The sequence below is a fragment of the Ischnura elegans genome, chromosome 12 (genome assembly GCF_921293095.1).
Source record: "Ischnura elegans chromosome 12, ioIscEleg1.1, whole genome shotgun sequence".
NCBI lineage: Eukaryota > Metazoa > Arthropoda > Insecta > Odonata > Coenagrionidae > Ischnura > Ischnura elegans.
Genome location: NC_060257.1, coordinates 76237900 through 76254818, shown reverse-complemented (window position 1 = coordinate 76254818; position 16919 = coordinate 76237900). Strand labels below are relative to the sequence as shown.

The 16919-nt window shown below is 41.0% G+C and overlaps 2 protein-coding genes across 2 annotated transcripts; both read left to right on the top strand.

The window, feature by feature from the left end:
- Positions 1–501: 501 nt before the first annotated feature.
- On the top strand, positions 502–6526 carry LOC124168726 (piggyBac transposable element-derived protein 2-like). Its single transcript, XM_046546992.1, has 4 exons — positions 502–712; positions 906–1110; positions 1207–1975; positions 6512–6526. Exons 1-4 carry the CDS (start codon positions 685–687, stop codon positions 6524–6526), a joined length of 1017 nt encoding a protein of 338 aa, XP_046402948.1. The 5' UTR covers positions 502–684.
- On the top strand, positions 6266–9039 carry LOC124169728 (piggyBac transposable element-derived protein 3-like). Its single transcript, XM_046548418.1, has 2 exons — positions 6266–6584; positions 6746–9039. Exon 2 carries the CDS (start codon positions 6749–6751, stop codon positions 8537–8539), a length of 1791 nt encoding a protein of 596 aa, XP_046404374.1. The 5' UTR covers positions 6266–6584; positions 6746–6748; the 3' UTR covers positions 8540–9039.
- The last annotated feature ends 7880 nt before the right edge of the window (positions 9040–16919 follow it).

Sequence of the window (16919 nt, the reverse complement as noted above, 5' to 3'; positions counted from 1 at the left end):
ACGGGCGAGGAACACCGACGGCCGGCTGTCAGCTGGCTGAGAAACTCCCGATGCAAGTTCGAAGTAAGTGGGAAAGACAAGTGGCATTGGGCTCTTAAACCCAAAAGTAATGTGATTCCCCAACATGAAATGATAGCCCAGTGGGCAAGGTGCAGCACTTTGGAACTGAATGGACAAATTCGGGTAATCGAATCCCGGCCAAAGAAAGGAAATTCAGATTTTTTTATACTTCATTTTTGCTCTGTTGCTTCTAATATGTCTGCCGCAACGTTGGCAAAGTTTTCTCCCTGGTTTTTCTTGTATTATTCTGGTTTCCTTATCCCTTTTTTATATGTACTTAAAGTATGAAAATAGCATTCTTAAATACGACGGGCATCTTAAGCCCATTAAAAAGACAAATTGTATGGGAGTGAAAATGGAGAAGCAAACAGACGTAATTTTAATTTTGATCAAATGTGTATATGGACGTCCCTTTCTGCTGGTAAATATTAACCTCTTCGGTCCCCTTGTCCACATATGTGGACGGCCGGTTTATTATTAATTCACAGGCTAGTTTCTTCCAGTAGAATATTGTACTCTTGTACGCATCTGTGGACATACCTTTTTTTGAATTTTCCGCCTTGACAGCGCCAATTCTACATACTAGAAGCTATTTATTTCAGCATTTGTTTTCCAGAAATCAAAATGGCGGCCACAAATAAGCACATGGGAAGTAAGTAAACTATATTTCCGCTAATTTTCACTGGTTCATGTTGAATTTTTTTCTTTTAATGTAATCATTATTTATACTTATGATGGTAGTCTGTTGTTTTTCGTGCGACCACCAATTATTTTTCTATCCTTCAATTAACAAATGTACACATATGTGGACATCGGGTTTAACTTTGCTGTTTAACATGCTATAGGCCTCTCTGCTGATGACATTTTGGAAATGTTAGGAGATAGTGATGTGGATATTCCAGGGGAAATATCTAGTGGTGAAGATGAAGAACATGATTTTAATGAATATTTAGAAGAATATTCAAGTGAAGATGATGTTCCACTAGCATCACTCCGTTCACCGAATTCAGAAAAAGGCACTCCGAAGAATAAAAAATGGACACGTGACAAGTGAGTTAAAGTGCATTGAATGATACTGCATGCACTTATGAATACATTGGTGATAATAATAAATAAGTAATCTGCAAAAAATTGTACAACTTACAGGATGCCACCATATGTACACGACGTAGAAGATCTCTTTTGTGAAAATGAGGAAGGGAGTCAAAATTTCCTCGATATGTTTTTCGAGTATTTTCCTCCCAGCTTTTGGAAAAGTGTGGTAGAACAAAGCAACCTGTATTCAGTACAAGTAAGAGATCATCGCTCCATTAATATGACCTACGATGAAATCATCAGATTTGTTGGCGTGTCCATTTTGATGGGTTCACTAAATTATCCGCAAACAAGGCTGTATTGGAGTAGGGATTTGGCCGTTCCTCTCATTCAAAAAGTCATGTCACGGGACAGATTTTTCGAGTTAAGGAATCATTTACATTTCGTTGACAAATTTGTTACTAGCGATAGCGATGACAAGTTACAAAAAGTAAGACCGATACTTGATGCCTTTTTGAAAAAATGTCACATGCTACCTAGATCGAATGAACAATCTGTAGATGAACAAATGATTTCTTTCACTGGTAGATGTCCTAATCGACAGTATGTACCGAATAAGCCACATCCAGTAGGACTAAAAAATTTTGTTCTTGCAGAAAGAGATGGTCTTGTTCTTGATTTTCATATCTATGTTGGAAAAGGAACCATTCCTGATAAGGACATGAGGGAGCTTGGTCTGGGCGCAGGAATTGTAAAGTTGCTAACGAGGACGATCAGCCATTCCATCATCTACTGCGACCGCTTCTTCACTAGTGAAAAACTAGGTGATTACCTAGTGGCAAATAATTTTAACCTCTGTGGTACTGTCATGAAAAACAGAGTAGGTGGTGCACTTAGTATTTTGAAATCCGACAAAGAATTAAAACGGGGTGATTATGACGAGGTTCTGCGCAGTGATAAAAAAATGTGTTGTGTCAAGTGGCAGGATAGTAAGGCAGTCACTATGCTATCTACTTGCATAGGTAGTGAACCCCACTCATCTTGCTTGAGATGGGACAAAACAGAGAAGAGGAAACGTGAAGTCAACCAGCCTCTAGTTATAAAAAAATACAACCAATGTATGGGAGGAATTGATCTTTGTGATCGACTTCTAGCATATTACTCTTCTTCAATGCGTACCAAAAAATGGCCTTTACGGGTATTTACGCACTTTGTTGATTTGGCTATAGTAAATTCCTGGGTAATGTACCGCCGAAATTGTGTGAAGGCAGATGTACCAAAAAGAGAAATTGCCTCACTTTTGCAATTTAGAACTCGATTAGGCAATGCAATGATTCACTTTGAATCTGGAAGGGTTGAAATCAGGGAGGAGATCCAAAAAAAAAGAGGCAGGCCATCAAAATGTAGTTCAATTAGTCCAGGCCCTCATGAGAGTTCTAAAATATGTGTAAATGAAGAAACAGGCATTGAAGATCAGCAAATTGACCACGAGGATCAAACCCAGCAAAAACGTCGAAGAATCATACACCCTGTCAATGACGTCAGATTTGACAGGATAAATCATTGGCCTATTTTTAGCAATGACAAAAATGCATCACGATGCAGACACTCTGGCTGTTCATCAAGAACTAGGATTAAATGCCAAAAGTGTGATGTATACTTATGTGTGAGCCTCAATGGCTGTTTTCAAAAATTTCATACAAGGCACTAAACATGCTGAAAGAAAACAATTGTTTTTTATTTTTTTAAGATTGTATTATGTATCATAATAATTGAACTATTTGATTTGTACTAAGATTTTAATTACTTATGTGCCTTTATTTTAATGTCATTGTAATTCATACTTGACATAACTGTTTATTTGAGAAATATTAAAAAATAAAAATTACTAAAAAAATTATTTATTCTTCATTTTGTTGATAAACTTTTATATTTTTATTCGTGGTACAATTTTTTCGCATGCAATAATAGTATTTGATCAATTAGGTAAAAAAAGTACATATATATCGCAATAAAAAACAGAAAAGTATATTTCACAATCTGCATATATGATCCTCATGTCCACATATGTGGACATAGAATATTTTAACAATTATAGAAACAATTTCAAAAATACTTCCACACACAATGTCAGTAGTCTCATATGTGCTAAATATTAGCAAGGAAACATTTTTCTGAGAGCCAGGTTTTTTTCGGGACCGAAGAGGTTAAGATAAGACTTGATGGAATTTGCTATCTACTGAATGCTATAATTATGTTGTTTTTGTGTTTTTTTGGAGGGTTTATACTCTGCATACGTTATAGTAAATGGCCAACTTCGTTAATAACATGAAAATCGCATCATTTAATACAGCGGGGATAATAAACCCCGCTAAAATAAACGTGTGCTGGGGAGCCTTCAAAGAAGAAAAATTAGACGTAATCATGCTACAATAAGTACATAAAGAGGCAAAATGGGCAAACGCAAACTTCGTTATCTATGAAAACTTAGCAGAAGGCAATTTAGGAATCCTAATCTGCGTTAGAAAAGAACTAAAGACAATTAACTGCCGGAGACATAGCTCGGGCAGGGTGATAGCGGTAAAAATAGAAGGAATAAACATCATCAATGTATACGCACCCTCGAGAGCCCTGGGTAGAAAGGACAGAGACAAGCTGTTTTACAACGAAATTGTACCATATGTTAATTGTTTCCATGAAACGGCGGTGATGGGTGGGGACTTCAATGCCATTTACAGAAAACAAGACAGTAGTGCATACCAAAATAGAATAGTCTACCAAGTTTCCAAATCATTTCATCTGTTAATCCATAGCATAAAGGCAATAGATACCGGATTAATAACAGGAAACAACACACAGCAATACACAAGATTCGGCACACACTCAAAAAATAGACTAGACTATATATTCACCTCCGAAAAACTGAAATATAAAATAACAGCTTTCAAAAACCTACCCATGACATGGTCAGACCACCACGCCATTATAGCAGAAATAGAAACAGAGAACAATACACAAATAATAAGACCTAACAATCACTGGAAAATGGATACCGCGATCCTGGAAGACGAAGAGGCCGCCGAGGAAATCAGGGAGAAGATAATACAGCTACTGAACCACCCAGCCCTGGACCACAGCACCGCAGACTGGTGGGAAAAGATTTTTAAACCCAGAGTGAGGACCAAAATCCAAAGACTAACCCAAACAAAAAACAGCATGTTGACAAAAACACTAAAATTCTATAGGGAATGCCTAAATGATAATCTGCAGAAAACCCACAGGAATGAGGAGAAAAACACAGAAGCAAGACAGCTAAAGACAGAGAAAAAGAAGATGGCAACAGAAAATCTATAACGAGAAGCAAAGCCCGACCAGCCTCGCCACCCTGAGGAGGACAATAGAAGTAAAAACCACAACACTCCCAAAGGAAATCGCCGATAAAGGGGAAGAAGCAACTTTGGATCAAATGAGAAAACACTTCGAAAACAGATACAACAAATACAAAACCTGGAATGAATATGCATCACCCCCACTACAGCATGGACCACGACTGACGGAAGAAGAAAAGAAGAAGTACGAGGGGGAAATTACGGAGAAGGACTTAGACGACATCAAACACAATCTGAACAAAGTAAAAGCACCAGGGGCCGACGGATTACCATACGAATTTTATATCAAATTCTGGGACCTACTAAAACCGGCACTGACAAAACTATACAACCAGATCAGCATAGAAGGAACAACAGAAGAAATGAAGCAAGCTATAATTAAACCAATAGCCTAGATACAAACACCAAAATCCATCGACGACTATAGACCAATTTCACTCCTCAACTCCGATTACAAAATATTCACCCACATAATCAAAAACAAACTAGAACCAATAGTCTCACCATTACTGTACAAACATCAATACGCCGGACAGCAATAGAAACACAATCGAAGCAGTGACCATTATAAGAGACTTAATACTATCATCACCCGGACCCTTGGACAAATCCCCCGCAATAGCCGCAGTAGACCTGGAAAAAGCCTTTGATTTCATCAGAATTGAATGGATAATCAAAATAATGAAGCACATGAACCTACCCAACAACATCATAACAATAATAAAAAACATATACGAGAATATAACCGCAAGAATACAACTGCAGCACAACATCTCCAATTCATTCCGGATACGAAACTCTGTGAGACAAGGATGCCCCCTCTCGATGAGTTTATTCACCTTAGCAATACACCCGATCCTGAAAGCATTACACAAGGAAAGAATAGGAACCATCAGAAGAGGAGAAAGGTATTCAACCATAGCATATGCAGACGACATTACAGTTTTTGCAGAAAACGAGGAACAACTGGAGAAAGCAAAGCAAATACTAGAAAAGTTTGAACCCGAAGGAATTAAAGTAAACCAGAAGAAAACCAAAATCCTAAGATTAGACGAAAAGGAAGACACCACAGGACAATTAACTTGGAACGTAGCAAAAAACATAAAAATATTGGGACTGTCCTGGGAAAAAGACATCACCAGCACTATCCGGAGCAACTGGGAGGAAGCCCTGCGTATATCCAGGCACAAATGCTACAACTTCAGTCAAAATAATATACCCCTGCTCCAAAGAATCAGAACAGTAAACCAACAGATATATCCAGTTCTGTGGTATGTGGCGCACGTATGGCCCTTGCCTAAGAAGACACATGCAAAAATAACAAGAACAACAAATATGTTAATCTGGAACGGGTTTCTTTTCAAAAAAGAAAGAAAGTTAATGTACCTACAAGAAGAAAGGGGCGGTCTCAACCTGGAAAATGCGGAAAGAAAAGCAAACATGATTCTAATGAATAATTACTGTAAAGCTTTCACATCACAGGATAAACAACAAATTGACCTGGCAGAAGCGGCATTAGAAAGGGGGAAGCGAATACCATTCCTAAAAGGCCTAAGAGAAAAAATAACAAAATTTCGCAAAGCAAACAACAATCGAATCACACCAGTAAAAACATTAATGAAAAAGGACGTCGAGGAAGCAGGGAGGAGTACCGAGCATCCACCACCTGGCAAGAGGGCTTGGGAAAACTTTAACCCTTTAACGTCAGGTGTGCCGAATTCGGCACATACCTCCAGAATCATTTTGTATCAGTAGCTAAGTGAGTTATTCCACAAAAGCCCATTGAGACGTTTTTGGCACATTCGTATCTGCCGGCTGCAGTAAGTGTCGCTACCAAGCGGGGAAAGGTAGAACTCCGACGACGATCGGAATAAGTCGAAGCAAAGCACATGGAAAAAAGTTCACTTGCTGTGTTTTTTTTTAGTTTTTGGCTTTCATAGGTAAGTTTATGTGTTTATAAAATTTATTTTGCATTCTTTATGGTTTTAATTATTGTAATATGTAATCGTGACATGTTAATGTTTCAGATTATTGGAAATTGAAGGAAGAATAAGTGTGTGACGAATTCGTCCCTCTGGGCTGTTACGGCAATACAGCAATGTAAGTCAATAAATCGCCTCTGAAACCTGATATAAAATATTTTATAAATATACTTCGTGATATTGTCGTATTTATATAATTGAGTGTAAAGAGTAGTCAAATGGCTAGTTATAACATTTATTCTTGGCATTTTTAGATATAGTATTTGTACCCTATTTCAGATAATGAATCCTGATTTTTTTTATGGGAAAAAGAGGAGGAAAGTCGTGCAAAATGTCATTGTACCACCGGAGGATAGTGATGATCCTCATGCTGGTGAAAGCTCAAGCGATGAAGATGTGGAATCAGAGTCACCTGATGACTCCGAAAGTGCTTCAGATAGTTTTTCTGAAGATGAAACAACGCCAGAACTTCACCCTGTCGAGTCTGTGGGCAGAAAGGGAATAAAAAGGTTGCCAGTCTGGAAGGCCACTTGTGGTGCTGACAGTCCAAAAACGTGTCCCCTATGGCTTGGACAAATAGATCCTGCAGAATCAGTTAAGCCCCCAGTTGATTATTTTTTAGAGATATTTGATAGAGAAATTATTACCCACATTGTGGAACAGAGCAACCTCTATGCATTACAGGTCAATGTGAATAAACCTCTAAATGTTTCACCAGAAGAAATTGAGCAATTCCTTGGTTGTGTTATGTATATGTCAATTTTTAATTTTCCACGGTCTCGAATGTACTGGGGAGTACACACAAAACTTAATGAAGTATCATCAGTTATTTCACGAAATAGGTTTGAGGATATCAAGAGCAAGCTTCATTTCAATGACAACACAAATATGGTTGGAAAGGACAATCCATTGCATGATAAATTGTTTAAAATTAGACCTATATATGACCATGTGGTGAAAAAGTTTCAAGCAATTCCCCAAAGTGGAGTGTTGTGTGTAGATGAGCAAATTGTACCCTTCAAGGGGAAGTCTACATTGAAGCAGTACAACCCAAAAAAACCATACAAATGGGGATATAAAATTTTTGTGCTCTGTGATACTAAGGGTTTAGTTCACAATTTTGAACTATACACAGGTAAAATCACTCCTTTGCCTGGTGTCACGGACATAGGAGCAAGTGGTAATGTTGTCCTGAATTTAGTTTCAATTTTAGAAAGCAACAAAAACTTTACATTATATTTTGACAATTGGTTCACCTCGTTGGCGCTTCTGACAGAATTACACAAAAAAGGAGTATATTCTCTGGGGACAGTTAGATGCAATAGAATTCCAGGGTGTAATCTTTTGCCTGACAAGGAACTGAAGAAAAGAGGCAGGGGCTCAATCGATGAAAAGGAAGCCACTGTGGATGGAGTAAGTGTCAGGGTCGTGAAGTGGTTTGATAACCGACCAGTTACATTGATGGGTACATTTGGTGGTGCTCATCCGATGGGAACTGTACAACGATGGGACAAGAAGGGCAAGGGAAAAGTTGAAGTTCAGTGTCCCAGAATGGTAAAAATGTATAATGATTGTATGGGTGGCGTAGATTTATGCGATGCAAATCTGTCAAGATACAGAATATTTCTCAAGTCGAGGAAATATTACCATAGACTATTTTTTCATTTTGTTGACTTGGCAGTGGTGAATAGTTGGTCTCTTTACCGGAGAGACTGTGACTCTTTGGGCATTTCCAAGAAAAAGCAAAATGATTTGCTGGAATTCAAGATGAGAATAGCAGAGGCTCTAACAAAACGAGGAAAAGACATTCTTTTGAAAAAGAGGGGCAGGAAATCACATGACAGCGTGGATGCAAAATTTGAAGCAAAGAGAAAGAGAGGACCAGCCAATCCAATACCAGAAACAACTTGCCGAGTTGATGGTGTTGGCCATTGGCCACAGGTAAAAGATGTCAGGCAGAGGTGCAAAAACCCTGGTTGTTCAGGGAAAACTGTGTTTCTTTGTACTAAATGCGATGTACACTTGTGCTTGAACAAGAATTCAAATTGTTTTATTAAATTTCATGAAAAATAACTTGGTTCATTGTTATTTTTACCAACCATCTACTGCAGTTCTTCAAATACTTCCCCATTGATTTTTATATTTTGCTGAAATGACAACAGAAATTAGTGCATCCATTTTAGAATAAGTGTTTGATTATGATGTGTAACTCTCTCCAAATTTATTTCACTAAGTAATCAAATGCCATCAGGCATATTATTATGGATACATTGTTGTTTACTTTTTGAAAAAATATCCGTTTTCCTCCTCACATATTACTTATTATGCTGCCAGCTGATATTTGACTGTAATAATGTTATTGATGATTTACACATTGTGCATTGAAATGAATTATAGGTAAAATTTGACCAAGGATATTCCCATGTTTTGTTAGTAAGACTAATTGTTGTAAAGAGGCAGTTAATGAGGAATTATGTCTTTTTAATCTAAAAATGTATGACGGGTTGCCTACTTACTGTTGAAGCCTAACTGTTACGGGAATGCCCAATGTACCGAATTTGGCACATACCTCAATTTTTATCAATTTTGACAAAAAATTAAAAAATGGGTAGGTGTGCTTCCTATGGTCTCCCTTGATTAAGATTTGGAAGGAAAAAATTTTTTCCTTGGGTAAAAAAATTGTTGACCATAAAGGGTTAAGAAACTAAAAACAGACCTTCACAAGAAGAGCACGCTTTACGAAATCCGGTCAGGGATCAATATTACAAATGAGATGAGGTACAGGTGTAGAATCATCAGCTCGCCAACCTGTGAAACCTGCGGCAGAACAGACACTAGTACGCATAAATTCATAGGTTGCACAAAAGGCACAGGACTATGGAACAAAATCAAACATATATACAGATGTTGGGTCGCATTTGGAGGCGCCCCAGCCAGCGACGTACAACTGCTAACACTTGATTTTAAACTCTTTCCAAGTGCAAGAAGCAATATTTTATGCACACTGATAGATATCTACACAACACTAGTTAGAGAAGAATCGAGAAGCCTCCAAAAATTTAAAGACGAGTGTAGCAAAATAAGAATGGTCGAAGAACAAAGAAAGTTTATTATGGCCGTGTTAGATGATTAGAGAATATTACATTGTGGACTGTGTACTCTTGATATATCTTGCATAACGACTGTTAGAATAAAAAAGAGCGGAAAACCTTTCTTTAAAAAACAATACGGATAAGATGTCTTACCAATAAATTTTAACACTATAAAAATGAAGTAGATTCACAAAATTTATGTTCAAAATGTTTAATCTTAACACAACCCACTGTATTATAAATCTAGTGAGAATTCTGTCCTTTCCAGAAGTCACATTTCCTTTTATCCATGTTTTATATGAGTAAATGTATATTTGCGTGACAATGTATGTAAATATTTAAACCTAGGTAAACAATGTAATCCCTCTTCAGAGGAAAATCTAAGGTAATCAATCTTTGATGTTGAAATTTTGAAGCATTTGTAACAAGTGAACGGTAGCCTGGTGGATCGGCGCCCGACTCACGAGCAACAGGGCCGAGTGGGCCGGGTAGGGCGTTCGAATCCCCGGGCTTCCGAGGTACAGTTGGGTATTTTTTCTCAAAGCCAGATTATAAAAAAAAACCTTTGTTCAACTATGTAATGTGATTCTATCAATGATTGTCAATAAAAAAATTTTACTTGAAAAAAAATGCATGGATTTCACATTTCAGGTTAGTATCTTAGTAGTAGTGTTTCTTTTAATGGGTGCGTCGGCGGCTAAGGCCATTTTGCACCACTCACTGACTGGTATTGATGAAGGGGATTAGGCCCGTTCTGAATTTAACGTGTCAATAATTTACAAGAGGTATCATTTATATTTTATTGAAAAGTCGAGTTGCGTGTAGGAATGCTATCAGTCGGGTAATGTTTTCGGGAGTGTCTCCTAGTACCTCAGCTAGGTTGACTCCGAGGTTGTGATTCACCCGTGCAGTACGATATCTTGCACAGTCCGTCAGGATATGTCGTACTGTTAGTGGACAATTGCAATTTAAGCATTGGGGCTGTATTCTCTCTTCGGTGAAGAGGTATGAATGGGTTAATAAGCAGTGACCAATTCTTAAGCGTGTTAAAGCCACTTCCTCCCTGCGGTCATTTCTTATAGAGGTCTGCCACGCAGTTATTACGGGCTTTATTTCCCGAAGTTTGTTATTTTGGATTTCGAGCCATTGCGTCTTCCAATTTTGTCTAATCATACCCCTCATGGCATTCCCTAAATCTTCCGCTGGCATTAACTGAAAATCTGTATCCGGAGACCTGAGCGCATCTTTGGCTGCAGAATCTGCTTTCTCATTCCCTGGTATGCCCACATGTCCAGGGACCCAAGCGAAGCTTACAGTGGTCCTTTTTTTTACTCAGGGATAACAGTGCTTTGTATGTCCTGAACAATGGGTTTACAAGGAGAATAAAGAGATATGGATTGGAGAGCACTGTATGAATCTATGCAGATCATAAATGACGCAACACTGTTTTTAATGGATCGGAGAGCAATCCTAATGGCAGTGAGCTCAGCCGTAAAAATGGATCAGTACGGATGCAATTTTGCCTCAAGGACTCCATGATATGGGGATACCACAGCGCACCCACAGGCGGTATCCGATTTGGAACCGTCAGTGTATACGAACGTAAATTCGGAGTTTTCGGCGCGGAATTCCTTAAAAAGTTCTTGGTATTCTCCCGGCATAGTAGTAGATTTAGAGCAACGAGTAAGGTCAAGTCTCAAAGCTGGCCGGGGAATTAACCACGGCGGCACGTTACTGTACCCAGTGGGGTACTTGGCGGGCAAGGTAAAATTGCGTTCTGCGATTAGGTTTCTGAAGCGAACACTTAGAGGTTTAGTGGATCTTGTCTTTCGTTTAAAAAGGTCTAAAAGCAGTGGGTGAGAAATAATGTTTAAACAGGGGTGGTTCGGCGCAGAAAAAATTTTTGTGGCATAATTGCACATCAACGTCTCTCTACGAGTGACTAGGGGAGGCTCTCCTGTATCGGCGTAAATGCTCAAGACAGGGGAGGTCCTGAAGGCACCGGTTGCTAAACGCAGTCCAGTATTATGAACCGTCGAGAGCGGTTTCATGTAGGTCTCACGGGCGGATGAGTGCACAATCGATCCGTAGTCTAGCCTAGAACGTAGCCTACCCAAGGGACATAGGAACCTTTGATAGGGGGTCTCTTTCGGGTTCGAACCTCCAGCGCGGGGGCCCTCCGAACCCACACGCCTTCATCCGCCCTACGGAGACCCCCATATCTCCAGCACTAACCCGTCCTGGCGTACGCTCGGAAGGAGCCGCCAAGCTCCCCAGCCGCCAGGAGCCGATTGACCGAGCTGGGCTCTTCTCGGCCGCCCGTTTTGCGGGGAATCCAGGGCCGAAGTGGGGTGTTGAACTCCGGCCCATACCGGGTATCCGACGCCCAGCTGGGTGCCGGAGAGCTCACCCACCAGGATCCCCTTCTCCCCCACGTACGGGTCTCCACGCACGGCAAACACGTGGGTGATTCTGGACGCCAGATGTTACGGCTACTCAGAGCAGCAGAGTCACATGCTGTCTTGACACTATCCGAGCGAGCGACGGGGTTTTTTTTACGAGCTTGTCTGCTCGGTGGGCTCGGGTCCGTGGGGGCGCGACTCCCCAAAGGAAGAGATTACTCTCTTCCCCCCGTGCGGGGATGGGGTTTTGTTTATTCCAAGATTTTTACATTCTTACATGCTTAAAATATTTGATGGAATCAAATTTATAAATTTCAGGTCAATACATATCGTCGTTGGAAACAAATCTTTTACAAAATGAACTAAATTATTTTAGCAAACACTTTAGCGAAAAACTTTCATGTTTTATGCAAAAAATATGTTTTGTACTGAAGTTTCTGCGTACAATTTTTCAACTAACATAGAAACGAAACACTAGAATTTAATACATATTGTTAACTCGAAAAAAATTATATACAACCAAATACGGCGCATAAGGCCGAAAGCAGCGCTTAGAGAGCAAAACAGTACAAAATTTTCATGCTGTGCGCTAACGAAGAAGAGTGGGTAAAGGGCACCTCTACAAAGTGAATATATGCGGGCCCAGAATTCCAGAAAAGAGATAAGAAACATTAGAGTATTGGTCGTTAATGACAATGATAAAAATTAGGAAACATTAAATGCATAAAACAAATAAATTAGAATTCTTTGTCGCTGGACGAATCGCTTGACTGCAAGCTCAATGTAGAGTCGTCCATGTCGCGGTCATTGGATGTAATCGGAGGTGGACTTATCAGCATGTTCAAGGCATCGCTGCTCAATGATCTAAGCTTTTTCTTCGGGAGTGGCCGTTCACTAGAAATTATTGGGTCCGAATGCACCAACAGCCTCGTGAAAACATCGTGCATTGTTTCGAATATTGAGTACTTCCTGGAGTAATCCCGTCGAAATAGCTTTACAACCTTATTGGTTGATTCCTGCGCTTCCTCAGACATCAACCCAATAGGTAACAGGCATTCATATATAACTTGTTTTCCGTGCATTAGAATTTTATGCACGCTGGTCGGTATGTAATACCACGGATATAATTTAACGAAGAGCCGAGCTGTCTCTATAGCGTATTCTTCGAACATATCTGGCTCAATATCGTGCCCACAGGACAGCACTTGCAGAATACTATGGAATCGTTTAAGGAGATCTTCATTCAACCCAGTAATCATTGCTGCTGTAGCAGCATTTTCAAAAAAACGGCGAACCGTGTTACCGTCGTTACTGCTCCCATGCACCTGCTTTGGCTGATCGACTATCAGTCCAAGTGCGGACTTGAAGCCGTACTGAATGTTTTTTTTTCTTTCTTCGACTCGCTTTTTTACTTGAGCTTCCCGGATCTGCCAGACCTTCACATCTAGCCTGTAAGCGATATGCAATCAGCATTCAAAAATACGTATCCAGGCATGAAGCGTTGAAAGTCCTAGCTGCAAGTGTTCCGTTTGTATAGGTCGAGCCATTATTTTGTCGATATCATTAAATTCTTTCGAGGTCGCCATACAAATATGGCATTTTTGCGTTGATGTGTTTGTGATGGCATTACACACTTTACCATCAATCATAGTTAACGCGAGATTATAGGTCACGCTCACCTTTTTACCGTTGATCACTGCTTCATAATCAACTAGCTTCAACTCCTGCTGCTTAATTTCGCTAATCTGCGCGTTCGCTAATCTGCAACTCGATGGCAGTTGATTTCTTTTACAATCTTTAGCTCATACTTTAATTAATAATACATGTCAAAATCACGATACGATTCCGACCGATTATATAACTTTTCTCTAATTGATTAAAAAAGTTTATTGAGAAAAATCAACTAATTTTCATTCTTTATAATTAATTACCCCACGGTTGTTTTCCACAAAATATGAATTTTAATACCATAATTATATTTCTCGTGCTTGTTTCAATCGGGTGAAATTAAAAAAATGAAATCGAGACGACCAGTGTGCTGTACTCTTCCGACTAAGTCGACCGTCCATTTTGGGAGACACAACACAACAGAGAGAGAGCAGCAGTTCGAGGATCATCGAGGGAGACTTCGCCGAGAGGATCACCGAGGAGCAGCTCATCGAGGGACAGCGGCAAGGAGACGAGAGTACCGTCGTCGACCCGCGTCAAGGAGAGAGGACAGCACCCGCCACGGAGGTTTCATCCGAGGGAGCGCTTGTCGCGACCAAGAACTGCCGCCAAGGCGTGCCAAGGAGGGAGAGTCCTTCTAAGGGCTAAGCCACCAATGTCCAAAGCTTACGGTCGAAGGACCTAAAGAGTCGGTCTCCGACTAACTTCTCTTTCACAGGCGACAAGAACAAGGACCAACCAAGGAAGGAAGACAACACCACCGCAAAGGAAAACCGCCTGAGGAAGCGCTAGTCGCGACCGAAGGCCAGGAGCCAACCCGCCAAAGAACCGAACAAGGAAGGAAGACCACCACCAGGACACACCAGAAGCCTATTCTCCTTTGCTTATTGGCCCTTTTTGGGGCCTCCAGTTGGTCTCCGACAAACTTCTCTTTCTCAGGCGACAAGAACCAGGACCGCCCAAGGAAGGAAGACAACACCACCGCCAAGCAAAGCCGCCTGAGGAAGCGCTAGTCGCGACCGAAGGCACAGCCAGTAGTCAACCCGCCAAAGGACCGGACTAGGAAGGAAGAGACACCAGAAGGAGGGAGGCAGCCTATTCTCCTTTGCTCATTGGTCCTTTTCGGGGCCTATTTCTCTCCCTTCTCCTTTAGGCCAGTGCAAGGAACTTTCTGCGGGCCCTACGGGTAACCCAAAGTTTGCACCCTTGTGACTGCAGGGGCATTACCCCGCCCGGGGGAAATAGTATCTGCCCAAGTGAAGTCTGCAAGTGGAGAGGGTTTGGTCCTCAAATCTTCGGCTGGTACACGTAAAACCTCTAATTCGCCCCCGACGCACTCGTTGGCCTGGGTGAGAGTCCCTATTTCCTGAAGCTTGCACGCTAACGCACTCGTTGGCAGCTGACGGACCTCCCCCTCGCAAACAAAAGCGGCGCCCACGTAACGTGCAGTGGGTTCTCCAGTCGTGGGGCACGCGATCACCGTCGGGGCTATTCTGTTTGTCTGCGGGCAATAGGTACAAGGGGTAGGGGGGACAACACAAGCGCTAGGCGGCCCTCCCCCGTCAGGGGAGGACCTGACACTAGGGCCTTAAGCCACCAAAGTTTCTTGCCTTTCCGAAAGGACCCAAAGAGGGCCTTTTTCGAACTTACACTCTTCGCTTCGAGGCATAAGAGCCTAAGTCTTCAGGGGCATTAGAGCCTCCTCTGCGGCATCAGCGCCGCCGTAGGTTTCCGATAACTGAGGCATCAGCGCCTAAGTTCTTAGCAAGGCATCAGCGCCTAGGCATAGGGGCCTGATTTTCGAGGCATCAGCGCATCAAAAATCTAGACCGGACTTGGCAAAAGAGCCTTCCGTTCTTGTTTTTAAAGGCCTAACTACTGAGGCATCAGCGCCTCAAAAATCTAGACCGGACTTGGCATAAGAGCCTTCCGTTCTTGTTTTTAAAGGCCTAACTACTGAGGCATCAGCGCCTCTTCACTCTTGGCATCAGCGCCTAGGCATAGCGGCCTGATTTTCGAGGCATCAGCGCCTCCCAAATCTAGACCGGACTTGGCATAAGAGCCTCCGTTCTTGTTTTCAAAGGCCTAACTACTGAGGCATCAGCGCCTCTTATCTCTTGGCATCAGCGCCTCTTATCTCTTGGCATCAGCGCCTCTTATCTCTTGGCATCAGCGCCTAAGTTCTACTTTCGACTACGGCGCCTGTCGCCACCAATGCATGGGAACTTTAATAACCACATACCGGCGATACGCTTCTCTGCCTGTCACACCGTCATCACTGGACTCTCCTGCCAACACAGACTGCCATCAATCACTTCATTTCAGCCATGTATACTGCATCATCCATCTGCATTCCTCTTACCCGCCATTTTGTCCCAGATTACCTCATCCTGCCGAAATCCATTGTCTCACTCAATCACCACGGCGCACAGTGGTCGGAACGGCCGATCTGGCTGGACAAAAGTCAAATATTTAAGTTTGGATAAATAACGTGGAAATGTGCTGATTGCTAGAAACTTCGATTCGGGACTTGTCATGATTTTACTGTACCGGTCACTGACTTTTAGGCATCAGTATCAGTGGTACTGAAACCATAATGATGGAATATTTTAATGAAAAGTGGAAGTAAATAGACTTATCCTTATACTTAATTCATAGTTTGGATAAAACTTATTGTTATTCTGAAGAATCAATCTGTTGAAAACAATCTGACCAAAATTGTTATATACGTACTTTGTGTTAGAATTTAAAAAAAGTCCCGAAGGGCCCCGGCATAATTTTAACGGATTATTGTACGCAATAGTCTTATAAAACATGCTGAGCAAAAATTGGCTGCGCCTAGTTGCGCCTTTTAGAATTATAATGTAATTTCTAAAGTGACATACGAATCTTCGAGCGGTACTTTTCAGCTTACCGCAGAGTGGCGCTAGTGTGATACGTGCCAAATTGGAATAATCATCAGCACTAAAATATTCTTGGGAACGACTTAATGTGTAATGTGTTTATCTAAACTTATTTTTATATTTACTTTATTATAAAAAATTGCATTGTGTAATAAAATTATAAATAATTGTTAATTTATTTTTGATTGATTACATTAGTTGCTTTGCTAGCTGGAATGAGGTAATGGGTGTTGTGGACACTACCCGTTACACCTTAGGAAAACGGAAATAGCCAAATTGTGAGAATGGTTTGTTCTTACTAGACGTGACTGGGAACCGTAACCTTGACACCTGTGCAACTGAAAATCCGATCTCAGCGCAATGGGGGCCGGAAAACGATCCTTCGTCA

Excerpts from the sequence above, each read along its gene's own strand:
- LOC124169728 (XM_046548418.1), top strand. The coding sequence starts at position 6,749 with ATGAATCCTGATTTTTTTTATGGGAAAAAGAGGAGGAAAGTCGTGCAA.
- LOC124168726 (XM_046546992.1), top strand. The coding sequence starts at position 685 with ATGGCGGCCACAAATAAGCACATGGGAA. Across the intron at positions 713-905 it reads CACAAATAAGCACATGGGAA|GCCTCTCTGCTGATGACATT; the intron begins GTAAGTAAACTA and ends AACATGCTATAG. Across the intron at positions 1,111-1,206 it reads AAAAAATGGACACGTGACAA|GATGCCACCATATGTACACG; the intron begins GTGAGTTAAAGT and ends TACAACTTACAG.